At 44.7% G+C, this 16,517-nt stretch overlaps 1 protein-coding gene across 1 annotated transcript in view; it reads left to right on the forward strand.

Annotated features, from left to right (window-relative positions):
* The window catches only part of LOC135208369 (signal recognition particle subunit SRP68-like), an 85,591-nt gene extending 71,141 nt beyond the window's left edge, over positions 1-14,450 (forward strand). The window contains 4 exon segments of the mRNA XM_064240470.1: positions 11,348-11,508; positions 12,298-12,409; positions 12,552-12,686; positions 13,757-14,450. Of these exon segments, the coding sequence (XP_064096540.1) occupies positions 11,348-11,508; positions 12,298-12,409; positions 12,552-12,686; positions 13,757-14,011 (663 nt within the window). The 3' untranslated portion in view covers positions 14,012-14,450.
* Positions 14,451-16,517: the final 2,067 nt, after the last annotated feature.

Consider the following 16,517-nt stretch of genomic DNA (forward strand, 5'->3'; position numbering starts at 1 on the left):
CACAGCGAGACGGTTCGACCAGGCCTGCAGCTCGATCGCCACCGCGGGTTGACGATCGCCTGCAGCCCTCCAAGCCTGCTGGGTTTCTGCCAGCGAGCGAGGAGGGAGCGTCAGGTCTGCCTCTCCCCTACCTTCAACCTCCTCGGGTACAAACCGGGAGGAGCGAGGTATTGAGGAGTGATCGTGAGGGTGCGCCCTCATGATCCCACCACGACGCCCTACGTGCCAGGCACGGTTTCTTGGACCGGACCAGGACGTATGCGCAAGTGGATGGAGAAGACCGAGAGGGCTGTCGCTGTTTCCCCCTCCTTCTTAGGAGGAAGGTTCTCGGAATATGCTCTTGTTCGAAGGGCTTAACGGTCCTACTCTGCAAGATGCTGTGACTTCCAAGATCCAGAGGAACTTTGCCGAGGTTATGGCGCTGATTCGTCAGCACAACGACCTCGGGGAAGGATCGCCGCTCCCACCCACCAGCAGAGCCACGTCTCGGCTCGAGTCGTTTTGGGGCCCGAGAGGGAACCCAAATCGACGGTGGGGTCTGCCGCGATCGGAGCTTGCCGACTGTGTTGAACCAGGTAGTCTCTCGTCTCCGGACAAGAAGGCGCTCTCAGTTCTGGCGGTCGAACAAGCTACTTCACCTCCTCTACTGCGACAGAGGCGTTTCTACGTGTCTTCGGACACCGTATTTGAATACCCCTTCGGTCCTCCTGAGGTTTCGACCTCGACGAGGACTGGAATGAGTCGGAGGACGGTATCGGCTCTCTCCTGTCAGGTGTCGATCAGCCCCACCCAGACGACGTTCACAGTGGCGGCAGACCCTTACCTACAGTATGAGTTCGTAACCCTCCTCGGGAAAAAACGTTTTTTCTCCTGACGATACGTTTTCCCAGGCTCTGAGAGGCCATCGCCGTAAGGCGATGGCTGCTCCTTTCTTCTCCAACTGCTAGTTCCGCTGGGAAGGCGAGCCAGTATCCAATTCCTCCCCCATTCTCTCCTTACGGCTACGAGGGAAAGGGGAGGGATCCTACAGATATTTCTCTGTAAGATCCCACGTTAGGGGCTGCGCTACCGGGGGGACCTTCGGGTCCTACCTGACGTAAGCCCAAGGTCGTTGAGGAGGGATCCTGCCCCTTTCTCGATTTCTACGGGAACTCGGGAGGACCACCAGCCGATATCGTTTGACGAATTCGGGGGGGGTTTCGCAGAGGTGCTTAGAATTCTACGGAATTTCTTAGCGCACTCAGAGTGTTCGAGTTTTTTTACGATCTCCAAACACTTAGGCGAGACCACGGTCCAAAGTGAGCGAGGAATCCCCGATAATTGTTACACGATAATCGGGAACCTCGCTTATGCTCGAATTCCTGTAATTTCTAGCATTTGGAGAAGACTGCTGCTGAAAGAAGAGTATCTCACAGTAGGGGCGATTAACCTGGAATAGAGAAGAACGGACGGGAACTTCCAGTTTGGCTTGAACTATCGTCTTCGGTATTCTGTTCACCATTGAAGCTTTGTTTCCTTTGGGAAAGACTTCTCCTTCACTCTCTTGACTAGAGAACGAAGGCGGTCGATCTCCAATCCGTATTCTCATTCCTCGAGAGGAAAAGAATTTAGGATGGAGGTCGTGGTACAGAACCTACAAACTATACTACGTATTACCTTCGCGACATGATTCTTTTAACAGTTGAATTGTCCGGGGGGTAGGCGCATACCGTAGTTAACTCTACGGTTTGTGACCGAGACGAATTGTATCTTATTGACTGCAACTCGGGGTTGCCTGCAACCTCCCAGCAGTTATCAGTTTCGATTTTAGATACTTGGTATTGTCATGACAACACCAAATCAGCTTTTGTATTTACCGAAATCCGTTTTCGGTTCATATAATTGCTCGACGGCGTATTCCTTTTTGATGCTCGATGTTCTAGCCTAAACGCATCAATTCCTTCGTGGAATAATGGATTACCTGGCAACTCAGGATGACGAGTCACCGAGAGCTACTGCGTATTGAACTGCCTGATAGCGGCTCAGTATCAGCTAGGTCTTGGAGATGCACGGTCGGTTACGTCTCTCTCTCCCCTGGTTTGATTGACTACCGAACCGTATCTCTGCCCAACAATCATGGACTTAGTCTCTGATTAACGGGGATTCTCGCAATAATTGAAGGACCATCTACTGCTGTGACGCTCGATTTCATCGCCTTCGACATTGCGAGAATTTTCAACAGAGATATCTCTTGGACTTTTCATCTTTCTGTTACCGCACGGTAACAGAAGTCTGTACTAGTCTCCCGCTGCATCGCACCGCGATAATGCGAATGATTTTTGCAGACATCTGAGTTTGTCTTCAAAATATCTCGTATTCGTAGGTGTGCAATTATTCATTGCTCGCCCCGAATTAACAGATATGTCAGAAGACATCGCCTACTCTCCGACCTGACAGCTCTACTTCCAATGTTCAGCCATGAGAAGCAGTTCTTCAGGCAGTATTTCCCTGTCTTCATTACTGAAAAGCGCTCCGCTTTTATTGCAACTACGATCCTCACCGGACAGCAATGAATAGCGGTTAGCGTTCTCAGTCTTTGTAGCACAGGTCAGAATCTTGAGAATCCTCCTCTCGGTTCAGCTGTGAAGACGTAGGTTGCATTTTCTGTACACCTTCGTCTTCAACGACACATAGTGTTGTTTCTCCTTAGCCGAGAATCAACTATACTATGAGATATCTTGCCATCAGGGACCTCGGTCTCTAGAAGGCAATTGACTTTCGCCTGTTGGGCACATGCCTTAAGAGAGTCATCACTGCTTTATTATGGCATCGGGTGACGAACAAATTATTTGTTTAGTCTCTTGGCATAACCCTTTTAAGGCGAAGTCCACGTGGACTTGCTCGGGTGCTGGACAACTTGCCTCCTACCGAACGCAGTCAGTCGGCAGCTGTCAGAGCGCCCAAGTCTGTTACGAACTTCGCTGTGGACTTAGTTCGGTTGTTCCATAACAGTCTTTTCTTCGTCCTAACGGCTTGTCACAGTACCCATACCATCGACACCCACCATTGAGTGTCGGTGTCCTATCCACTACCGAGAAGAACAACTTCGCTGCAGACGGATAGACCAGTATGGGTACAGGACATCACCGAAGTCGAGAAGAGGGATAGGTCATACGACCATTCCCTTCTTTTCCTCTGAGGTAATTGCATGACTTTTCCTGCGAAGTCAAGCATCCAGGGGATGGGGATTCGTGACGCTCAATTTCGTACCGAATTCGTAGCGAAGACTCTGAACCCTTCGTTCCTGACGATCGGTTAGAGTCCTTCACAATCCCCTCCCTTATGGACTTCACCGCCTTCGATGCGAAGGAGTGATGCTGCTTTGTCCTGTGAAGCGCGACCGCGCTTTCTGAAGAAAACTCGACATCCCAGGCTGAGTGTTGAAGACTCTTCGTCAGCACCAAGATGACCTAGAAGTACACTCCCTCGAGTTACACAGAACTTCTCCGTGGCGCAGGTACTGAAGGCAGGAGGGGTCTGGTACAACCAGACACTGGCACCTCCTTCTACCTTTTGGATATTGCCCACAGGTCCTTGGATCGTTTTCCTTGGGACCCGTGGTGGCTGCTCAACACGTTGTGTAGCTAACCCAGACCCTAGCAGGCTGAACAGCATCGAGTCCTGGTGTGACTGTAAGAATAGATATGTGAATGAGAGAGTGACTGGCTTCTCTTCATATCTTTTTCTCCCCCTCTACCTGTGGGTAGAGGGATACGGTCATCACCTTGCTGGATAAGGACGAGATGCCGGTGAGCTACTCGACAGAGCCCCATCCTATCCCTTTCACTAGGGATGGGAGCGAATATCCACCACTTCCTCCTACAAGGGGGGGGAAGTGGATGCCAACAAGAGACAAACCATAACTTTATGTTGCCTCTTGCAAATAGGAACTTGTTCTTGTTTGCTGGTACGAAGAGATACGCTTGCCTCTCTCTTAGTACTCGGTCCAGAGGTCTGACCATTGATCCTGCGGTGCACAGGGCAACCCCGATCAATCGGACAGAGGCTTGGATCCCTCCCTCGCTCTTACGACCAGGGAGGCATTCCAAGGTTGGGCGAACACCAGTCTGTTCACAAAAGACTCAGATTCCTCCCACCAAGAAGTGAGTCTTCCTATTGTAAAAGGACCGAAGGTTTGTATGCCGTGTCGGAACAAATGACAATTTGTCCAAAATTGCATTTTTCCTAACTATACAAACCTGAGGTCCTTTTACACATAGCCCCACCTCATGCCACCCCTCACTCTGCAGTTTTTGCTTGGGCCAAAAGCAAAAGTGATTTGTTTACCTCCCAGTCGCGCGCGCGCGCCTGTCGGACAAGCAGTTAACTACCGAACCCCTTGTTCGAAAGCTTACGGCCTATCCAGCTGCCGCTAGTACCTTCCTATTGTAAAAGGACCTCAGGTTTGTATAGTTAGGAAAAATGCAATTTTGGACAAATTGTCATTTTGTTCATGAAACTTACCTGACAGATATATATATAGCTGTATTTCTGACGTCCGACAGAATTTCAAAATTCGCGGCACACGTAGTGGGGCGGTCAGGTGGTAGTATCCCATTCCCGCCGCTGGGCGGCGTATATCAGGAACCATTCCCATTTTCTATTCATATTTTTTCTGTCGCCGGTGCTGCAAACATCTGTTTACAGTACCTCCGTCTAGGATTTTTTTCATTATCTCGCTTAATATTATCTGGATTGACTTTTGGTATCGACTTCTGGATTGTTGGATTGGCACGCGGAATAGTGGATTGGTTTTTGATTTTGGATTGGCTTTTCTAGATTCAGTATGTCTGGATCAAGTTCGGGAAGTTTCAGAGTGTGTGTGAGGAGTGAATGTAAGGTGAGGCTTCTTAAACCTTCAGTTGATCCTCACACAGTTTTGTATGGATTGCCAGGGGGCATGTTTGCGTGGTTGATGATCGGTGCAATGAATGTAAGGATTTGGATGATGATAAATGGAGGATGTATGAGACCTATCGGCGTAAATTAGAGCGCGATAGAGTCAGGAGGTCTTCCTCCAAGGGCAGCTCTACTAAAGGTAAGGATAGTAACATTTCTCCTCCTCTAACACCAGTAGATTTTGCCCAACCTAATCCTGTTTTGTTGCCTTCGGGCCCCAGTGCTGTGTCTGGAGAAGGTAACACCCTTTCTCTGATTCTAGAGTCTATTCGTGCTCTCGAATCTAAAGTTTTGGCCCTAGAAACCGGCCCAGTGAAAGTTTGTGTTAGTGCCCCTAGTGTTGTGGAGGGGCGGGCGTCAGATCGGCCCCATAATGCCTCTAGGCCTAGACCTCTATCGGACTCCCAGGACTCAGGGAGTGGGTATGTCGAAAGCCGCAAGAGGGTTACGGGGGCTCCCCACCGATCTGGCGTCCCTTCGGCAGGCCTTGTTGCTAAATCCCAGGCTGCCAAGGAGCGCGCACGAGCGCGTATCTGAAAGATTGCTTTTCGTCCTCCGAAGCGTCCTCCCCGCGCAAGGGGTGGAGCGCTCGGAGAGACTCGCGTCCGTTTGAAAAGGACTTTTCGCTTTGAGGACGCTTCACGTCCTATTGTCCTCCTCTTTCGTCAGAGGACGCTTATGACGCCTTTCCTCCTCAGAAGAGAGGAAGGCTTTCTACCGATGAGGACGTTCGTTTCCACGCACAGGCGTGTTCACCTGAGAGGCAGATAGCTGTACCTGCTAGAAGGAAGGAGGCGTCCCCTCGCCCCTCGCCTTCTCGCAGTCTCAGTCCTGCCCCTTCTTTTGCTCCTTCGTCACCTACGAAGGATATCCTTGTGTCCCTTCAGGACCAGATTACGTCGCTGATGGCTCAGAGGACTTGCCCAGCAGCAGTCGAGCCTAAGCGTAGGAAGGACGTTCGGCTGCCCGTCAAGAGGACGAAGCGGCCTCATTCTCTCTCAGCTCGCTCGTCTCTCTCTCCGCCTCCGGATCGTCAACGTTCTCGCTCTCCTAGCAGATCTTTTACTCTCTCAGTAGAGGACGCTCTTCAGGACGCTCGGCGTTCGAAGCAGGACGCTTTGCGCTCTCGGCAAGTAGGCGGTTGAGGACGCTCGGCAGGACGCTCGGCGTTCTAGACAGGACGCTTTGAGCTCTCTTCAAGACTCTTTTAAGGACGCTCGGCGTTCCAAGCAGGACGCTTCTGTTTATAGACAGGACGCTTTGAGGACGCTCCGCAGGACGCTCGCCGTGTGAAGCAGGACGCTTTTCGAGCGAAGCAGGACGCTTGGGAGACTGCAAAGCAGGACGCTCGCTTGTCTAAGCAGGACGCTTTTGGCGCCGCTCGTCAGGAAGCTCGCGCTTCCTTTCGTAGGGGAGCTTCGGTTAAGACAGTTAACGTGGCTTCTAAGGATGCTTCTCTCGGAAGATGTCCGTGCATCTAAAGATCAACGTACGGCTGCTCCGTACCTGTAGTGGATACTTCCAACCAACGGAAGTCTTTATTCAGGATTGAGCCTAAGGGACGTACTCCCTCTCCTGATAGGCGTTCTCCAGTTCCTCTTAGGGGAGGAAGGGGAGCTTAGTAGTCCAGGGAGTTCCGTAGAGAAGAACAGCCGGTAGCTTCAGCTGTCTCGGACTACAAGGTTCTTGTTAGGCTGTTACGTTCAGCATTCGGAGACAAGTTCAGCCGACAGCCCCTAGGTCTCCTCCTCACAACTTCGTCGTCCAAGACCGTAAAGACCCCTGAATTCGTCGAAATGAAGACGTCTCTGTCGACCAAGAGGGCGTTTAAGAAACTTCAAGACTTTATGTCCAGAAGGAAGGATCAGGGCAAGACCACTTTCGCCCATCCACCCTCTAGACTCGCCGGGAAAAGGAGGAGTTTGGTATGAGACCAAGGAGGATGTCGGGATAAAGGTCCCTTCGTCCGCGTTGGGTGACTTCTCCAGCTTAGTGGACGCCCAGAGGAGGTCTCTCTTAGCGTCGGCTAAGGTGACCTGGACTCCGGTTGAGACTGACCACCACTTGAAGGGACTTCTTCGTACCCTTAATGTTTTTAATTTCCTAGACTGGTGTCTGGGAGTTTTGGACCTTCAGTCTAGAAGTCCTGATTCTCTCAGTCTGGGGGAGCTGTCCAGCGTGTTGTCATGTAGGACAAGGCCGTCAGGGATGGTTCGGAGGAGCTAGTTTCGAATTTTGGAACTGCCTTCCTGAAGAAAAGAGCACTGCTGTGCAATTTTACTGCTAAGTCGGTATCTCCCGCTCAGAAAGCGGAATTGCTCTTTGCGCCTCTTTCGGACCATCTCTTCCCCCAGGCTATGGTAAAGGATCTTGCACAGAGTTTGCAAGAAAAGGCGACCCAGGACCTCTTGGTTCAGTCTTCAAGACGTCCAGCGGTTCCTCCACCAGGTCCAACATTCAGCAAACCCCCGAAGAAAGTCAAACCCTTTCGCTGGGCACCCCCCTCGAGAGCAGCTCCTCGAGGGAGAGGTTTTTCTAGAGGAAGAGCTTCATTCAAACCGAAAACCAGCAATGAAGATCTCGTCCTTCAGACACCAGTCGGGGCGGGGCCAGACTGGAATTCTTTGCGGAGTCTTGGAGGCAGAGAGGAGCGGATCCTTGGACCCTCAAGATAGTAGAAACGGTGGGGGTACAAGATCCCTTTTCTTCATCCTCCTCCTTTGACTTCGACTCCCAGAGACCTCTCTCCATCCTATCAGGGAGAGAAGAAAAGGGTTCTTTTCGATCTCTTAGACCAGATGGTCGAAAAAAGAGCGGTGGAACAAGTCTTGGACCTAGAGTCACCGGGCTTCTACAACAGGATTTTCCTAGTGCCGAAGCAGTCGTCAGGTTGGCGCCCGGTCCTGGATGTGAGCAGGCTAAATCTTTTTGTAGAAAAGATAAAGTTCAGAATGGAGACGCCTCAGTCGGTGCTGGGAGCATTGAGACCTGGCGACTGGATGGTGTCTCTAGACCTGCAGGACGCATACTTCCACGTCCCAGTCCACCCTCTTTCAAGGAAGTACCTGAGATTCGTCTTGGACAACAGGGTTTGGCAGTTCAGAGCCCTTTGTTTCGGTCTCAGCACGGCCCCAATGGTTTTCACAATGATTATGAGGAATGTAGCGAAGTGGCTCCATTCGTCAGGAATCAGGATATCCCTCTACTCGACGATTGGCTGATCAGAAAGCGTCGTCGAGGCAGAAGTGTCCTAAGGACCTTCAGTTTACGCTAGCCCTAGCAAAGTCTCTGGGTCTGTTGGTCAACACCGAAAAGTCGCATCTGACCCCGACACAGTCCATCGTGTATCGGGGATTCAGATGGATTCAGTGGCTTTTCGGGCGTTTCCATCCCAGGAACGTCAGCGACTGGGGTTAGAGAAAGTCGCAGCCTTCCTAGAGAGAGAAGCTTGTTCGGTGAGGGAGTGGATGAGTCTGCTGGGCACCATTTCCTCACTAGAAAAGTTTGTCTCGCTGGGAAGACTGCACCTCAGGCCTCTTCAATTCTTCCTTGCGGAAGAATGGACGTCGAAAGGGGACCTGAATGCGATCCTAAGGATCTCCAACGAAGTAAGAGTACACTTAAGATGGTGGCTCGACCCTCAGAAGTTACGAGAGGGCCTCTCCTTAAATCTTCTGAGCCCCGACCTAGTGTTGTTCTCAGACGCTTCCACTTCCGGTTGGGGAGCAACACTAGGGGGGGAAGAAGTGTCAGGCTCCTGGAGAGGGGAACAGGTAGCCTGGCACATCAATGTGAAGGAAACTGGCAGCGATATTCCTGTCGCTGCAGTTCTTCCGAAGAAAAACTGTCAAGCAAGGTTGTTCAAGTCAACTCGGACAGTACCACAGCCCTTGCGTATCTAAAGAATCAGGGAGGGACTCGCTCCAGATCCCTTTTTCTCCTGGCGAAGGAAGTTCTGCTATGGGCAGACGCAAGGCACAAATCAAGATCCTGACAAGATTCGTGGCAGGGGTTCAGAATGTCAGGGCGGACCTTCTCAGCCGCCGGAATCAGATTCTACCAACAGAATGGACCTTGCACCAGGAAGTCTGTCAAAAGTTATGGAAATTGTGGGGACGTCCTCTAGTAGACCTGTTCGCTACATCAAGGACGAAGAGGCTTCCTCTGTATGCTCCCGGGAGTTATGGACCCAGGGGCAATTGCAGTGACGCGTTGCTCTGGAACTGGACAGACCTGGATCTTTACGCCTTTCCCCCATTCAAGATCATGGGGGACGTAATGAGAAAGTTCGCAGCGTCAGAAGGGACAAGGTTGACTCTGATTGCCCCAATGTGGCCAGCAAGAGAGTGGTTCACAGAGGTCATGACGTTCCTTGTGGACTTCCCAAGAACGTTGCCCTGGAGGAGAGATCTACTCAGACAGCCTCACTTCAAAAGGTTTCACCAAAACCTCTCCGCTCTGGCCCTGACTGCGTTCAGACTATCGAAAAGCTGGCCAGAGCGAGAGGCTTTTCAAAGGCAGCTGCGTAGAGCAATCGCTAATGCTCGAAGAGCCTCTTCAAGAGCTGTCTACCAGTCTAAGTGGTCTTCCTTCAGGGCATGGTGCAAGAAGGAAGGAATTTCCTCTTCCACGACCTCTGTGAATCAGATAGCAGATTTCTTACTCCATCTAAGAAATGTGCAAAAATTGGCAGTTCCTACAATCAAGGGTTATAGGAGTATGTTGTCTGCCGTTTTTCGCCACAGAGGAATGGACCTCTCCGACAATAAGGATCTGCACGATCTCTTAAGGTCGTTTGAAACTACCAAAATTCCACAAGCAAGACGCCCTCATGGAATTTAGATGTGGTGTTGAAACATCTGATGCTAAGTCCCTTTGAGCCTCTCCATGAAGCTTCTCTAAGGGACTTAACGAGGAAAACGCTTTTCCTAACTTCTCTGGCGACGGCGAAGAGAGTTAGTGAAATCCAAGCGTTCAGTAGCCTAGTGGGTTTCAAGGGAGACAGCGCTGTCTGCTCGTTGAACCCTTCTTTCTTGGCTAAGAACGAGAACCCGTCTAATCCTTGGCCAAAGAGCTTTGAAATCAAAGGAATATCGAGTCTCGTGGGTCAAGAACCAGAGAGAGCCCTGTGCCCTGTCAGGGCTCTCAAGTTCTATGTGAATAGGACTAGAGAGATAAGAGGTCCCTCAGGTAATCTCTGGTGCTCGGTGAAGAGACCCCGGATTTTGCCGTTGTCGAAGAATGCTGTTGCTTTCTTTTCTTGAGGGGGACGTCATTAAAGAGGCTCATTCATCTTGCCAGAAGACTGATATGAGCCTCTTTAAAGTGAAAGCTCCACGAGGTCAGAGCCGTAGCTACCTCTCTTGCCTTCCAAAGGAACATGTCTATCAGAGATATTCTTGATAGCACCTTCTGGAGGAGCAATTCCGTATTTCGCCTCACATTACCTCCGGGATGTGAGGACGATTTACGAGAACTGTAGTTCTTTGGGACCCTTACATTTCGGCAGACACAGTTTTGGGGGGCTGAAGGTAGCTCTCTCCCTATCCCTTAGCTTAGTTAGGTTAGTTTATTGTGTTTTTTGGTTGATGGTGAGATCTTCTGTGAAAATCTCCCATTCCATAGTGTTAATATCAGGGGTTTTTTTTGCGTTAGTTGGTCAGGTGGTGGTGGTCGGTTGCTGTGTTACTGCCATATGTTTGCCTAGATGGTCTTGTCGCATTGTGGTCACGCCCCCGTTGACAGAGCATCCAGAGAGCGCCAGCACTACAGGTCAACACCTGGCTGGCAACTCTGATAAAGCATAAGCAGGCTTTAGGTGACAGTAATCACATAGTCTACTTTGCTATCAGGTAAGGAACCAATAAGTTAATCTTTTATTTTAATTTAAATTTCCTAAAAAATCCTAGTCTGTCTCTACCCACAATCCGAAGGTGTGATTCAGCTATATTATTATATCTGTCAGGTAAGTTTCATGAACAAAATGTTATTGTTATAATACAATTAAGTTTGTTCATACTTACCTGGCAGATATATATATACTTAGAGTGCCCACCCTCCTCCCCTCAGGAGACAAGGGCCATGAATAAATATGAATAGAAAATGGGAATGGTTCCTGATATCCGCCGCCCAGCGGCGGGGAATGGGTACTACCACCTGACCGCCCCACTACGTGTGCCGCGAATTTTGAAATTCTGTCGGACGTCAGAAATACAGCATATAATATATCTGCCAGGTAATAATGAACAAACTTAATTGTATTATAACAATAACATTTTTAAACTGTACCATAGCTATTCTTTGTTTATTTGAGAAAGCTTTTGAATTGTTTAAAATTTATATTCACAATAGTAGTGACTCCCTTTTTATTTTCTCTTTATAACTGTTAAATCCTTTTCTTAACTTCCAGGTTGAAGATGGTAAGAAAGCTCCTAAATTGCAAGATTTAGTACGATTACAAGAAATTATAATTCAGAACTTGAATGATTTGACGCATTTACCTGGCTTGGAAGATGATGATGAACTAAAACAAAGTGTTGAAGGACAAGTATTAGCCTACAAAGCACATCGGTAAGTGTTTTATAATGAAAGGTTACTTGTTTGTACTCTTTTACAAGGAAATTTACATTAACATTTTGTCGATTGTAATTATTTTTAATAAAATTTCAAGATGAGAAATGCCAGAAGAAAAGTGGCACTTTAGCTTCATTGGTAAAGCCTGGAGAAAATGTCAGTGATATAGTAATCCTTTTATGAATATTCAAAATGACCTCACTGGTTTTTGCAAAGCTACATAGAAACACAAATGAGGAATGGAATGTACAACCAGAATTAACATTGAAACAATATTGGTTATTATGTCATAACTATAGAATGATTACAGTTATAATACAAGACTTTTGGAAGTCGTTCTCTCTCCCAGCTTCAAGAATAGTAGTAGTATTATGAGCATGGTAAGAGAGGAAGTAGTTCTGTCAGGTAGTACTTAGTATAGTTGTTATTAGTAATTCAGTAGGTTAAATAAAGCTGACATAGAAGAGTTATGGAAAGGTAATAGAATTTCAAAGGGTAGAGAATGTGCAATAGAACATTGAGGAAATTATATACTGCAAGAATTTGTTATTTAAAGACAGGTAGAAGTAATCAATAAATAAGTTTGTTGAAATGTAGTTAAAAAATTAGGGGAGAACGATGAAAAATGGCATGAAATGTAGGCTAGAAGAGATCGAAGAACAATTGGCAGAAGTGTCTTCAAGGTATTTAGATTTAATTGTGATTAATATTGCCTTATTCTTTGTTAGTAATTACAGTAACAGTAGGTTGTTGTTGGTTTTAATCAATACTCTTATCATTTTTCAGGTGTTACTATGTTGCTGAGAGCTTCATGAAGTTAGAAAAATGGGCAGAAGCACTCATTCTGTACGAAAGGACTTTAACTTACATTAAATCTGCTAGCAAGAATAAATCAGAGGTATGAATTCTTGTTTTGTCGTATTTATATAATTTTTGAACGAGTGTTTTAGACCATGATATTATTTAATTTGAAATTTGAGTATTTACAAACTCGATACTTGAACTTTGCTTCATTCACACTGATCTTTGTATCTTTTCAGACATCAATGGGAAAAAGCCTTGAAAAACTTTCTGCCATGGTAGACAGTAAAAAGTTCACAGCTCATGCTCAAGCCATTCTAGCATCAGAGTCGATGGTTCCCGATGTTTCAAGGCTTTCCATTAAGAACAAGAAGGCAAGTCAAACCAGGATATTACTGTTTTTATAAATAACTGAGTCACTTAAAATTACAAATAAGGAAGTGGCTAAATGATGTGGTTTCTAAATAATCCAACCTCTGAACTTTAGTCACTTAAAATTACAAATAAGGAAGTGGCCAAACGATGTGGTTTCTAAATAATCCAACCTCTGAACTTTAGTCACTTAAAATTAAAAATAAGGAAGTGGCTAAACGATGTGGTTTCTAAATAATCCAACCTCTGAACTTTAGTCACTTAAAATTACAAATAAGGAAGTGGCTAAACAATGTGGTTTCTAAATAATCCAACCTCTGAACTTTAGTCACTTAAAATTACAAATAAGGAAGTGGCTAAACGACGTGGTTTCAAAATAATCCAACCTCTGAACTTATGTAATTTAAGTCAGAAAAATAAACTGATACCTTTTTCATGATTAATTTGAAAAATGTTGGTCCAAAATAATTTTTTCTAATGACAAATTTAACTTCAAAATTTGTAATACAAAGCCTCTGTTTCATTGAATGGAGTCATCTGTGAAATATTTGTTCCTTCAATTATAACTTGAGAAAATGCTAGAAGAAAAAATTATTGCATATTGTGTAACAGCTTGGAACTGTGATAGGTAGAAGCTGATTTTGTTTTTAATGAAAGTAGTACATACTTCATATCAGAAATACACCCTGAATTATAATTCCCCTTGGTATCATATCAGAAATACACCCTGAAATATAATTCCCCTTAGTATAAGTTATTACCAAGGTAAACTAAACTTAATATCCAATCCTCTTTATCATCAAATTATTTGCAGACTGATCCTTTGTTTGTACTTTCATTTTCCCTCTGCATTCTTTGGTCAATGCCTGTTGGACATTATCATTTTTATAATTCATTCAGTAAATAAATATTAGCAAGCATTCCTTTTCTAGTACTATCTCAACAATCATTTCTCTCATAACGAAATACTGCTGTGGTATAGAATATGAAATTTTTAATTCTGTTGTGTTGTCTTGTATATATGATGGGGTAAATTTAACTATTACTTGTAATTTTTGTGTATATTTTTCAGATGTTGATTGAGCGCTTGGATGAGTACATTGAAGACTCCAGTTTAACTTCTAAACATCCGAATGTAGCACAAGTGCCATCTCCTATGACTTCTGTGCCATGTAAACCTCTTTTCTTTGACCTTGCGTTAAACTATATAGAATTCCCATCTTTAGATGACAAAGTAGAGGCTAAGAAACAGACTCCAGCAGCTGCTGCTGGTGGAGGAATAACTGGTTTGGTGAAAGGTTTATGGGGTTGGGGTACCAAAAAGTAAGTCTTATAAATTTTTTATACTGTCAGTCATAGATCTTAAATTTAAAAAAGAAAATTTTTAAGTTAGTTAAGGTAGTGGGATGCTTTTTTTTCCCTTGTAAGGTTGTTTACATGCTTATGTTAAAAAATCTTACAATTTGTGAAAATCTGAGAAAATAGGATTTTGTAAGTGCCTTCTGCTCGATTATTTTGCAGATAAATATCAGTAAGCGTAGATTATTTGTACAGTAAATTGAAATATTTTGTTAAGTTGAGACAATTTATAATGAGTTTAGAAAGGTTTTATTTACTTTATGAGTTTTTCATAAGGAATTAAATTTGGTACACCATAAGAATTAGTTCCTCTAGGCTCAATGGAAGCAACTAATAGTTATGGTTTGATACAAATTTTGTTAAATATTGTTATAAATAGTAACATTTTTGATAAACAGTCACCATTAGCTGCTCTTTTCTCTATCCTCAAAAATATTGTAAATCTCAAACTCAACTTCAAGTTGATGCTGATAATGGTAACATTAAGAGAATTCACACTGGGGCCAAAACCCAGTTGAAAGGAAAAAGTTTTCACCCTTTCATGATCACAACGGTAGCATCTGGTGACCTTCATCATCTCTAACAAACTCATGACATAGCAGCTGAATCTTAGTTTGTGGTTAATGCATTGCTACCTCAGGCTTAGAATGACATGCTAGGGCCAACTTTTAGTTTACTGTAAATGAGAGACATGTTTATATTTGTTCTCTATGAAAAAGAAAATAGATTGTACATTTATTTATATAAATAATGAATACCAGTAAATGACAAGCAGAGTATGTAATCAGGCATCACTTGGCCTCCAAGTGAAATGTAACTTAGGAAATATATTTTCATATAAAAATGTAACAAATGAAATATACTTGTACATGAAAAACGTAGTGTAAATTCATGAAATTTCTGAAAACCTAAAGAACAACAACTGGGTGTCCAAAAGCATCAATGACACTTAGTGTTGAAAGTGACTTAATTTCAACTATAGCACTTTATTATAACATATATAATGAATCAAAAGTATTATACCACATTTTAACTTAATTTATGCAATTTTTCTGGAGATCACTGGAAGTTTGCATATGTTTCGTTTGGAAGATTTTGAGTGTCAGGTTTCTAACAATTTAGAGATAGACTTAGAATCACTGTGTGTGATTGTGTTTGAAGATCCTTGAAGTTTGTAGGTGTTTGCTCGTTGGAGTACAATATATGTTATAATAGCTAAATTAACAAAATTTCTCGCAGGAAGTGGTTTTGTTTCATGTGTATTGAATTTGTTTCATGTATATATTTTTTGAAACAAGTGTAATATGTCATAATATGCAGTAATATGATTTTACAGATAATGACATTGATCATGCTGAGATGAAATACTTTCCGTATTTCAATTTGAAATGGCAGCTGAATTAGTTAAGGCTAATTTTAATTAACTTTGTGGCAATGAAGGACATGCTCTAACAGTAAGTACCTTGGAACTGAAGCTGTAGTTCTTAAGTATTTAGGCGAGATGGATTTTTTTTATGAATTATTAAATAAAAAAGTTCAAGCACAGTAGTTTCAGAGGTGATTGCAACAGTATTTCATAGGTTAGTTTTTCCCATGTAGATTTTACCAAGACTGCCATCGCTAAAGAATGGCCATACCCTCTCAAAAAGGATTCACACTGCTGCATTGTACAGGAGTGTGATTTGAAGGAAACTAGATATTTTGAGCATGACAGAATGTTTTTGCAATATTTTGTATAGGGACCACTGCCTTCAATCTCCTTTCCCAGCACACTGCAGGTAGAATAAAAGGTTCTTAACAGGTTCCCAGATGCATTGCTCTCTACCTTTTATTTTTCAATAGTTCCTATTGATCTACTGCGTAGTTTTTCAACTTCTCTGACTTCATCTTGCTTAAATATGCACCTCATTAAAGAACAATCCACTGGCAGTTGGAAGAGAGCCATTTTCAATTTTGATACTGGAGAACTGGATTGTCCACGCAAACAGATAGCTATAAAAAAAGCAGTCTATGACTATATGATATGGAAGAGTAATGATGGTAGTTTATATTTGACAACGTCTCCAAGGGTTGCGAGAGAGAGAGAGATTGTTGGAAGAATAAATGGGAGTGGTTGAATGGCAGTCATAAGCGTGTGTCTGTTGTGGCACTCTTGTGTATGTCAGTGGCAGGAGTGTGTTAGAGTCGTAAGAAGTAAGGAAGTCACTGAAGTCATAGAGTCGGTTTGGGCAGCAGCTATCTGTTGGTGGGCAGTTGATGTTGTGTTATTTGATTGATTTTTGTGTTGTAAAGTTGTTGTGCATGTGTCTTGTCTGTATGTGGTAAAGTTAAAGAGGTTGGTCGTGCATATCGGTGTCTGTGAGTGGCAGTTGGGTCGGTGTTGGTGTTGGCAGGTTGTTGTGGAGGGTTGAGTTGTGTGGTTGTCATGTTATTTCGAGCTGTTGGTGTTTGTCTGATCAGTGATTTGTCGGGCT

Source organism: Macrobrachium nipponense, chromosome 35 (assembly GCF_015104395.2).
Source record: "Macrobrachium nipponense isolate FS-2020 chromosome 35, ASM1510439v2, whole genome shotgun sequence".
Taxonomy (NCBI): domain Eukaryota; kingdom Metazoa; phylum Arthropoda; class Malacostraca; order Decapoda; family Palaemonidae; genus Macrobrachium; species Macrobrachium nipponense.